Raw genomic sequence first — 11,048 nt, forward strand, 5'->3', positions numbered from 1 at the left:
TTTAAATGAAAAACAAAAAATAAAGCTAAAAACAATTCAAAATATTAAAGAACAAAAGGTATAAGAGTATAATAATGATTCTAGCATAACACTAAGCCAAACACCAAAAACAAAAAACTACATGTGTATGTACAACTATACACACATACATATATACTGTATATGTACATACACATTTATAAATTCAATATATATATATATTATTTCATTTCCATTTAGTTTGTTGAAGTATAAAAATAACTCAAATTAAATAAAACTAAAAACTTAATAAAAGACCTATACAGACATAATAAATTCAGACATAATGTAACTAAAATTAAAATAAATAACAAATACAAACAATACAAATCAAACGACAGTAGTTTATCAGTAATCCTAAAAAAAATAACACTGCCAAACTTACATGCTAAAAATACGGATTATGATCATAATGAAATAGTTTTTGTTTTTGGTTTGTTTTATTTCGTTCAGTAGTAATTTTAAGCTTTCTATAGATATATTTATCATGTCTGTGAGGCATGTATTCGCTGAGTTTCGGTTCATTTTTGTGAAGCGCTCCTGTTGGAAGAAGAGACGGCAGAAAGCGCATCATGTTTGATTTCTTTATTTTATAAAAGCACAACGTTTTGTTGATATTGTGAGTGCACACAAATAAAAGTAGACCCTTTACAGTTACGAATGATGCATTACTCTTACCTTTATGAGCAAAAATGACGGTGTATCCACTGAAAAAAAATGCAAGTGATCGCGCACAACACTTCATGTTCGCACCAAAGCCATAGGACTGTACAGGTAATCCCAGTGCCAGTGTTCCGTTCCCACAGAGCAACTTGCTTGAACATCCTTTCGTGGTCACCTTCTTTCCATCAACCTCAGCTGAGAGACAAAAAAGAAGAACTGGTGTGACGTTTAAAGCCCTAAATAAAAACTGCTAATTACTGACATTCTGTCTATGTATAGATTTAAATAAAAATAAGGGTTATTATAGTGCTGTCAAACGATTAATCGCATCCAAAATATAAAATTTACAAAATATATGTGTGTAAATGTAATGTGGTGTTTGGGTTTTGTCTTGTTCATGTTTCCATGTCTTTTATTTTGTAATTGTTTTATGCTGTTTGTGTCATACTTCCCTTGCCTTCTTGTATCTCAGCCTTGTGTATGTGTCATGTTCTGATTGGTTGTTTTAGTCATGTGTCTTGTTTCCCATTGGTTTGTTCTTGTCATGTGACCCTCTTGTTTCCTATAAGTAGCCATCATGTTGCCATTGTCTGTCGTCGTGTATTGAATGTATTTATCCCGCTGTTGGTGAGTCTAGTCTGTTCATGTCAAGTCTGTTCATGCCTCGTCAAGTCAAGTCTGTTCATGTCAAGTCAAGTCTCGGATTATTGTTTGGATGTTTGGATCACACTGTAAATAAACTGCACTTGGGTTCTTCACTACTCTCGCCTTCAGTGGACTGATTCATTACAGCCGCATTTGAATTCGTGACGGGCCGCATGCGGCCCGCGGGCCGTGGGTTGAGAACCACTGCCTTAGATCATTGGAAACTTCATCTTACGTTGTTTGCTGTATTCATGCACAAAGATAATCTCTTTTTAAGGAATGATAACATTACATTTTTAAATCAAATTTATCAGATTAATTTGTATTTAGTAGATTTTGGTTGCATCAAAAACAAGTTTATCCAAGAGTATAAAACATTCCTTTACAAATTACTTCAATATCCGCATTTAAATCAGTATGCATTTATTTTAGTTGCCTATCATGCTTATAAAAACAAATCATGCTTAATTCAGTTGGATAATTATCAAGATGATGTAAGTTATTTATGTGATTGCTTGGCTAAATTGGCCAACCTCCTAGGCTTCATGGCTTCAGCCTGCAGTTGGTTCACCCTCTGCTTATGACCTTATATATACACAGAATGAAGAAAAGTTGCTGACAATTAAAAAAAAGATGTGCTTGTAAATGAAACAGATTTTGAAGAATGCTCTGTGGGCCACCTGAACAATGTTACAAGATGTCAATAAAGAGTGCAAAGTTTGTTTACTACTCTTTTACTACTTTTTGGAGGACGGTTAATTAAGCAAGTACAGTATATTTATCAACATCTCTGAAGCTCCCTCAGATATTCTGAAGAGCAATAGTTACTGCATCTGCTTACGTGGGGTTCTGGTGTTCATGTGGGAAATGCAGGTTTGAGCCTGGCCTGCAACATGTCAAGATCACAATTTTTAAATTTTTCTCTCATTCTTTTATTTCTTGCTATATGTTTTTTTAGCATGCTGCTGATTTAGAAAAGAAACAAAATGAATCGGAGAACAAAAAGCTTTTAGGAACAGTAATTCAGTACGGCAACGTCATCCAGGTAAATCTCTCACAAACACATGAGCACAAATATTACTTTAGGTAATATTTAAATTGTCTGTATAATACAGAACACTTAATATGTAGAAATTCAGAATATTTAGCAGTCAAATTAATTGTGTACTTGTTCACACATATTTACAGCTTCTCCATCTGAAGAGTAATAAGTATCTGACGGTAAATAAGCGCTTACCGGCTCTTCTTGAGAAGAATGCCATGCGTGTAACCCTGGATGCTGCAGGGAATGAAGGCTCGTGGTTCTACATCCAACCCTTCTATAAGCTCCGCTCTATTGGAGACAATGTGAGTATAACATCAACCTCTGCAAAACAGCCACTGTAATCTTGATTATTAATTTGATTTATCGTGTAGTCCTGCTTCTTGCACTTACATAAACACCCATTAGAGTCCCACTTATTATGTTTTGTGTGTGTTAATGTGTTTTTCAGGTGGTCATTGGCGATAAGGTTGTGTTAAACCCTGTTAATGCCGGACAGCCGCTTCATGCCAGTAGCCATCAACTTGTGGATAATCCAGGATGCAATGAAGTAAAATACACATATAAACACATGACTATGTTAACAATGGAATACTAGTGTATTGCATACTGTACAGTACAGTGGCGTACAGTGGAGGTCCCCCTTGATAGAAATCACGGTCCTTGGGTGGGGGGGTCCTTGATAGGATCAAAAGGTCACTTTAGCGTTGACAATTAAAGGGGAACGCCACTGGTTGAGGTTGAGAACCACTGCTCTATTCCATTATATTTTTCTCTTTCAGGTGAATTCAGTGAACTGCACTACCAGTTGGAAAATTGTTCTTTTCATGAAATGGAGCGACAACCAGGAGGTTGTCTTGAAAGGAGTATGTTTCGTGCACATCCACACTGCACAAACAGTGACCTTCATGTTTATTTTTTAAGGCCTATATTTGACTGGAATTAATAATTATGGCCTTTTAATGAAATACATGTTATCAGGGTGATGTGGTGAGGCTGTTCCATGCGGAGCAGGAGAAGTTTCTAACATGCGATGAACACAGAAAAAAGCAGTATGTCTTTTTGCGTACCACCGGGCGCCAGTCTGCAACCTCTGCCACTAGTAGCAAAGCACTCTGGGAGGTAGAGGTAAGTTTAGGACTCAAGTTTGTGAAGTTGAACAGATGTTTTTGTAAGTGTGATTCTACTGGTTTGGGAACCTAAACAGATGTTTGGATGCTTTTCAGGTGGTTCAGCATGATCCCTGCAGAGGCGGAGCCGGCTACTGGAACAGTCTCTTTAGGTTCAAACACCTGGCCACCGGCCATTACCTTGCTGCAGAGGTTAGACTGATATGTTACCTAGAATAAGAGTTCACACACAAACGCACATGCAAATACATCAGAGTGTGTCTATTTAGAGAGCTTGATGTTAGCAAGAGCAGAGAACGTGATTTGCGACGTTTATCTAATTGTTCTCACCTTATTGTGATCAGGTAAATCCAGACTATGAAGAAGAATGCCTGGAGACCCGTTCCTCTGTGAGTGTGTGTTTGAGAGCGCGTGTGGCTGTGTGTGTGTGTGTGTGTGTGCTTCTCCCCTTTTAACTGAGCTTCTTATAAATTCATAGTGTGAGCCATTTGAGGGTCTCTTTACCTTATTGCTCTCATTTCAACACATTAGTTTAGACAAAGCAGAGTGTCATCTTGAATGAGACGGCGACTGAGCCATTGATCAATTTTTTTCTCTCGCAGCTGGATTCGGAGCAGGAAGTGATGCGAGCACGTGCACGTAACCCTCAGGATAAGGTTATGTACACACTGGTGTCTGTTCCTGATGGCAATGACATATCATCAATCTTTGAGCTTGACCCTACTACTCTGAGAGGCGGAGACTCACTTGTGCCAAGGTACAGCGAGATTGCGACTTCTTGTGACTTCTGATTAAGTACATATATATTAAACAAGCTGTATTTTGGATTGTGCTTGTCAGAAACTCATACGTGAGGCTCAGGCACCTCTGTACCAATACATGGGTTCACAGCACCAACCAGCCAATAGATAAAGAGGAAGAGAAACCGGTCATGCTCAGAGTGAGTGAGTTTCTGTCTATGACTGTAGCATTGGTTTATGGATTCTCTGAAGTGTGTCTCCTCCACTCTGTATTTGTGTCTCAGATAGGAACATCTCCTCTGAAGGAAGATAAAGAGGCTTTTGCTATAGTTCCAGTATCTCCAGCTGAAGTTCGCGATCTGGATTTTGCTAATGATGCAAGTAAAGTCTTAGCTTCTATTGCAGCCAAACTGGAGAAGGGCACTATCACCCAGAATGAGAGGAGGTAGAGGTTACATCCATCTATTCATCCATGTGCACATCCATCCATCCATCAATCCATCTGTCTGTCCTTCCATTCATCAATCCAGCCAACCATCCGTTTGTCTGTCTGCCTGTCCATCTTTTCTTCAGCCATTCAGTCACCCATTAATTCAACCATCTGTCTGTCTGTCCTTCTGTCCTTTCACAATTTATTCATCTTATCTTTTTATTAATCCATCCATCCATAATCTCTCCATCCATCCATCATCTATCTATGTGTCTGTCCTTCTCTCATACCTTCCTTCAGCTATTTAATCTTTCATCCATTCATCCATCCATCTGTCTTCCTTCCATTCTTTCTTTTAAACCATTTATTAATCTTTTTATTCATCCATCCATTCATCCATCCATCTGTCTGTCTTCCTTCCAATCTTTCTTTTAAACCATTTTTTTATCTTTTCATCCATCCATCCATCCGTCGATTTGACCTTTTTCCATCCATCCATCTCCACATCTGTTTGGTTCTTTTTTTTGCTTCATCATTTGTCTATCCATTCATTTATCCATACATCAGTATTTTCATCCATCCATCTATCTATCTGTCCTTCCTTCCTTCAACTATTTCTTCTTTCCATCCATCTATCCGTTTGTCCACCTATTCATCTATTTATCTGTCTGTCCTTCTTTCCTTCAGCCATCTAGCCATCCATTCATTCGGTCATCCGTCTCTGTATTTGTCCTTCCATCCTTCAATCATTTATTCATTAATTTGACCATTTTTACATTCATATTCCCATCTTTCTTTACTTCTTTTGTTCTTTTCATCTATCCATCTCTCCTTTCTTTTTCTATATTTTCCTTTCTTCCTTGCTTCCTTGTTTCATTCATTTATCTGTCCATCCATAAATCCACCCACCTACCAGCCCATCTGACCTTCCTTCCATCCATTTGTCTGTTCATTTATCTGTCCATTTGTTTCATTCTTTCACAAATCCATTCATTCATCCATCTGTCTGTTCATCTATGATTTATTTCCATTTTTCTTTGATTTCCTTCCATTTCTGCCTTGTAATGATACAATAATATTTTTTAACCAATCCATTTTTATGCTAATTCTTTAAGTCTTCTCACACTTACAAAAACACACTGTGTCCTGATGACTCTCTTACACAAGGTCAGTGACAAAGCTGCTGGAGGATCTGGTGTATTTTGTGGTGGACATTCCCAGCAGTGCTCAGGATGTGCTGGAGATCACAGTCAACAAACCTAACAGAGAGCGGCAGAAACTCATGAGAGAGCAGAACATACTCAAACAGGTACTTTTTATATCACATCTTAGGTTTAGTTTTAAATAATTTCACTAACATTTAAATGACCTTTTATCTTGTGCTGTGATTGACCAGATATTCAAGCTGCTGCAGGCCCCATTCACTGATAGCGGGGACGGCCCTATGTTGCGACTGGAAGAGCTCGCAGACCAACGTCATGCACCCTTTCGTCACATCTGTCGGCTCTGCTACAGAGTCCTACGTCACTCACAACAGGACTATCGCAAAAATCAGGTAAACTAAACTACAAAAATAAATGCAAACCAAACTACGCTATCGCTACTACAAAATACAGTCACAACCCCTTATACTACATGCACTTGTGCACTTGTATACTACATGTGCAATATTCCCCCTTTCCCCCTCTCTAGGAGTACATCGCAAAGCAGTTCCGCTTCATGCAGAAGCAGATAGGATATGATGTGCTTGCTGAAGACACTATCACAGCCCTGCTGCACAACAACAGGAAGCTTCTAGAGAAACACATCACTGCAGCTGAGATAGACACCTTCGTCAGCCTGGTCCGCAAGAACAGAGAGCCCAGGTGTGCGAAAATATATCTGCATGAATGTTCTTGGTCCTTTACATTTATTCATTTAGCAGACCCTTTTATCCAAAGCGACTTGACAAATTGACAAATACAACATGCAATTCATCATAAAGAGCAATGGAGTTTGTGGAGAATTACCTGCGAGATGTTGTGTGCCAGAGTTTCCCGTTCTCAGACAAGGAGAAAAACAAGCTCACTTTTGAGGTGTGTCACCTCATGAAAACAAAAAATTAGGTGTCAATTTACCAAAAAGTTATATCACTGTATCTTTACTATTATTTGTACATTAGGCTCATTATTTTTGTATAAAATATATATATATATATATATATATATATATATCTTTTTACAAAAAGACAAAGTCAGCCTGGTCCGCAAGAACAGAGAGCCCAGGTGTGCGAAAATATATCTGCATGAATGTTCTTGGTCATTTACATTTATTCATTTAGCAGACCCCTTGAGTTTTCTTTGTCCCTGTATCTCTAGATTTCTGGACTACTTGTCAGATCTGTGTGTGTCTATGAATAAATCCATCCCTGTCACACAAGAACTCATCTGTAATGCTGTGCTGGACCCAGCAAATGCAGACATCCTCATCGAAACCAAGTACAACCAAGCCCCTACTCTGACTATTATGCTATGCACATATTAAGAGCAATATACAGTATACTACCGTTCAAAAGTTTGGAGTATGATTTAAAAGAAAAAGAAAATTAATAGATTTATTCAACAAGGATGCATTTAACTGATTGAAGACATTATTAAAAATGTATTTCAAATAAATCCTGTTCTTTTGAATCTTCTATTCATCAAAGAATCCTGAAAAAATGTATCACGGTTTCCACCAGCAGCACAACTGTTTTCAACACTTATTAGTAATGAGAATTGTTTTTTGAGCACCAAATCAGCATATTAGAATGTTATCTGAAGGATCATGTAACATTGAAGACCGGAGTAATGACTGCTGAAAATTCATCTTTGCCATCACAGGAATAAATGACGTTTTAAAATCTATTACAATAGAAATAAAGCTAAAAATAAAAAATATCCAAAATAAAATGTATTCATATAATTCAGCAAGCACAATATCGAACAGGCAGTCACATGATCGAGGGAAAATCAAAACATCCCATCAACACTGATTCAAACCAGAAAGTGTGATGAAATGCATGAAGCGTTATAAATAGTTAGCCCATGGCTAGATGTCTGTGAGTGTATTATTGAGTGAATGTGTGTGTGTGTTTGTGTGTCAGGCTTGTGTTATCAAGGTTTGAGGTGGCAGGAACAGTGCTTGGCGAGAGCGCAGAGGAGGAAGAGGAGGATGAGGAGGAGGTATGGTTGTTCTGGAAGGACAGTAGAGGAGAGATGAAGAGTAAGAGCATCAGAGAGCTTGCACAGGATGCCAAAGATGGACACACAGAAGACCAGGAAGTTATTAATTGCAGTATTTCTGCGGGAAGCTGCATTTTATTAAAAAAATGTAAAAAACTTAGTAGTTTTTTATTTTTTTCAGCACGCATTTCCACTTTCCACTGTCTGTTCTGTAGGTGGTGAACCTGGCGAGGAACCTTATCTATTTTGGTTTCTATAACTTCTGTGACCTGCTAAGGTTGACCAAAATCCTGCTGGCCATCCTGGACTGCGTCCATATCAGCACTCCCTTTCCCATCAAGCTGCCTGGAGACCGTGGCAAAGGTCCGAAACACCACTAGCTATGGAGTTCAAAAAATAGCTGTCACTTCAAGTAAATACATCAAACTGTTTTACTGAAAAATTGCTTATGTGAAAGTGCTCTGAAGTCTTTCTCTGACCACCTCTATAGGAAGTAATGTGATGCGGTCCATCCATGGGGTGGGAGAGCTGATGACACAGGTGGTGTTGAGGGGTGGGGGATTTCTGCCAGCCACCAACCACAACCCTCCAGACAGAGAAGTTAAATCCCAGAGTGAACCTCAGAAACAAGACATACTGGTGATGGACACCAAACTCAAGATCATTGAAATCCTACAGGTGTTAAAACACATCCTAGTCCATAATTAATTGGATTGTAATGTTCCGTTTAAATCATTATTTGAGAAATTTGTGGGCTGAATGCCTGGTAAATGCCAAACTAGTTGTGTATAAGTAAAAAAAAACTTTATTGACTCTCTCATTTTTTATGTAGTTCATTCTAAATGTCCGTTTGGACTACAGGATCTCCTGCCTGCTCTGTATCTTTAAAACCGAGTTTGATGAGAGCAACTCTCAAACAGAGCCGTCTGTAAATCAGGACTTTCCTGCCAGTGTACAAGGTAAAATGAGCAAGTGTGTGTTTGTGTCAGTATCAGCTTGCATGGGTAAAATGTTGTCTGAATAACCACTGTCTTTGTTAGGTGCGCTGGACTTTGAGCACATTGAAGAGCAAGCGGAGGGGATTTTCGGAGGAAGGTAAGAAGGTTGTGCTCTTTGATAATTTGTCTTATGTTTGTGTGCCGTATGTGTGTGAATCTGTGTGTGTTTGTGTATCTAGTGAAGAAAACACCCCACTGGATCTTGATGATCACGGTGGCCGGACGTTTCTGAGGGTCTTACTGCACCTGACCATGCATGACTATCCTCCACTGGTGTCACGAGCCCTTCACCTCCTCTTCCGACACTTCAGCCAGCGGCAAGAGGTCTTACAGGCCTTTAAGCAGGTATTCATTCATACATTCATTCATACATTCATTCATCCTTGTCGGTATTCAGTTTTACACTGTATTTTTTGTTTTGTAGTAGTTTTTTCCTTTTGACAAAAAAAATTTCGGTTCCATTTTATATTAAGTGCCCTTAACTACTATGAGAGATGAAGAGTAAGAGCATCAGAGAGCTTGCACAGGATGCCAAAGATGGACACACAGAAGACCAGGAAGTTATTAATTATTACAGGTATGCACACACACCTACACTTACATGCGATGCGAGGAAAAGGATGCAGAATTGTAATAATAGCATCTCCTGTCAGGTATCAGCTGAATTTGTTTGCACGGATGTGTCTGGATCGGCAATACCTGGCCATTAACAAGATATCAGCACAACTGGATGTGGATCTGATCCTGCGCTGCATGTCAGACGAAGACTTACCCTTTGACCTCAGAGCCTCATTCTGCCGCATGATGCTGCACATGCATGTAGACCGTGACCCTCAGGAGCAGGTTACCCCTGTCAAATATGCTCGGCTGTGGTCTGAAATCCCTTCACAAATTGCCATTGATGAGTAAGTGGTTCACTTTAGAAATAGCGAACAGTGAAAAGCCCATTTAGTGAGTGGTCTGTTCATCAGCCACTTGTTTTTCTGTTTCTTACCAGTTATGATAATGATGGGACATCACGCGATCAGGTGAAGGAGCGCTTCTCTCAGACGATGGAGTTTGTGGAGAATTACCTGCGAGATGTTGTGTGCCAGAGTTTCCCGTTCTCAGACAAGGAGAAAAACAAGCTCACTTTTGAGGTGTGTCACCTCATGAAAACAAAAAATTAGGTGTCAATTTACCAAAAAGTTATATCACTGTATCTTTACTATTATTTGTACATTAGGCTCATTATTTTTGTATAAAATATATATATATATATATATATATATATATATCTTTTTACAAAAAGACAAAGTAAGAAGGTTGTGCTCTTTGATAATTTGTCTTATGTTTGTGTGCCGTATGTGTGTGAATCTGTGTGTGTTTGTGTATCTAGTGAAGAAAACACCCCACTAGATCTTGATGATCACGGTGGCCGGACGTTTCTGAGGGTCTTGCTGCACCTGACCATGCACGACTATCCTCCACTGGTGTCACGAGCCCTTCACCTCCTCTTCCGACATTTTAGCCAGAGGCAGGAGGTCTTACAGGCCTTTAAGCAGGTATTCATTCATAGATTTATTCATCCATTTCATCTCATCCTTGTCAGTATTCAGTTTTACACAGTAGTTATTTTTGTTTTGTAGTAGTTTTTGTCTTTTGACAAAAAGAAAATTGTCTTGTCATATCAATTTTAGTCAATGGCCAAAATGGCATGTAATTTTAGTCAATGAAAATAGCATTTTATTTCAAATTAAATTATTAATCTAATTTAGACTGTCATTGGGTGATTGTGGTTTATTTTTTTAAATAGGGATGCAACGAATGTTCGGCAACCGAAATTATTCGACCGAAAATAGCAAAAAAAGCTCTATCGGTGTTCAGCTGAATAAGCAAAAGACAGAATAAATTGTACTGAACAATGACATGACAAGATCAAATAGCAACCAGCGTAGAGTGAGAGCTCTTTATAATGCAACAAACATGCCAGCAGTGTGGAAGCATTTAAAACTGCAAAAATCATTACAAGCACCGACAGCGAGAGACTGTTTAGTACTGCATCGCATGTCTTCGATGAGAAGAGGAAGTGGTGATTGTTGCTGGTTACTGTATGATGATTGAAATCGTGAAATGGCCTTAAACAATTAGTAAATAAACTGCAGAACGTTGTTTTCTAATACACGCACAAATTGCATGT

At 38.7% G+C, this 11,048-nt stretch overlaps 1 protein-coding gene across 1 annotated transcript in view; it reads left to right on the forward strand.

Annotated features, from left to right (window-relative positions):
* LOC107748403 (inositol 1,4,5-trisphosphate receptor type 1-like) overlaps nucleotides 1-11,048 on the forward strand; it is a 40,933-nt gene that overhangs the window by 10,532 nt on the left and 19,353 nt on the right. Inside the window, exons 5-24 of the mRNA XM_016563185.1 lie at nucleotides 2,285-2,371; nucleotides 2,515-2,673; nucleotides 2,820-2,918; nucleotides 3,151-3,234; nucleotides 3,350-3,496; nucleotides 3,595-3,690; nucleotides 3,843-3,887; nucleotides 4,101-4,255; nucleotides 4,339-4,438; nucleotides 4,523-4,683; nucleotides 5,836-5,977; nucleotides 6,065-6,223; nucleotides 6,361-6,533; nucleotides 7,026-7,145; nucleotides 7,793-7,970; nucleotides 8,087-8,234; nucleotides 8,362-8,549; nucleotides 8,704-8,830; nucleotides 8,912-8,966; nucleotides 9,049-9,214. Of these exons, the coding sequence (XP_016418671.1) occupies nucleotides 2,285-2,371; nucleotides 2,515-2,673; nucleotides 2,820-2,918; nucleotides 3,151-3,234; nucleotides 3,350-3,496; nucleotides 3,595-3,690; nucleotides 3,843-3,887; nucleotides 4,101-4,255; nucleotides 4,339-4,438; nucleotides 4,523-4,683; nucleotides 5,836-5,977; nucleotides 6,065-6,223; nucleotides 6,361-6,533; nucleotides 7,026-7,145; nucleotides 7,793-7,970; nucleotides 8,087-8,234; nucleotides 8,362-8,549; nucleotides 8,704-8,830; nucleotides 8,912-8,966; nucleotides 9,049-9,214 (2,589 nt within the window). The remainder of the gene's footprint in view (nucleotides 1-2,284; nucleotides 2,372-2,514; nucleotides 2,674-2,819; nucleotides 2,919-3,150; nucleotides 3,235-3,349; nucleotides 3,497-3,594; nucleotides 3,691-3,842; nucleotides 3,888-4,100; nucleotides 4,256-4,338; nucleotides 4,439-4,522; nucleotides 4,684-5,835; nucleotides 5,978-6,064; nucleotides 6,224-6,360; nucleotides 6,534-7,025; nucleotides 7,146-7,792; nucleotides 7,971-8,086; nucleotides 8,235-8,361; nucleotides 8,550-8,703; nucleotides 8,831-8,911; nucleotides 8,967-9,048; nucleotides 9,215-11,048) is intronic.

Source organism: Sinocyclocheilus rhinocerous, unplaced genomic scaffold (genome assembly GCF_001515625.1).
Source record: "Sinocyclocheilus rhinocerous isolate Xijiao unplaced genomic scaffold, SAMN03320098_v1.1 scaffold890, whole genome shotgun sequence".
Classification (NCBI taxonomy): Eukaryota; Metazoa; Chordata; class Actinopteri; order Cypriniformes; family Cyprinidae; genus Sinocyclocheilus; species Sinocyclocheilus rhinocerous.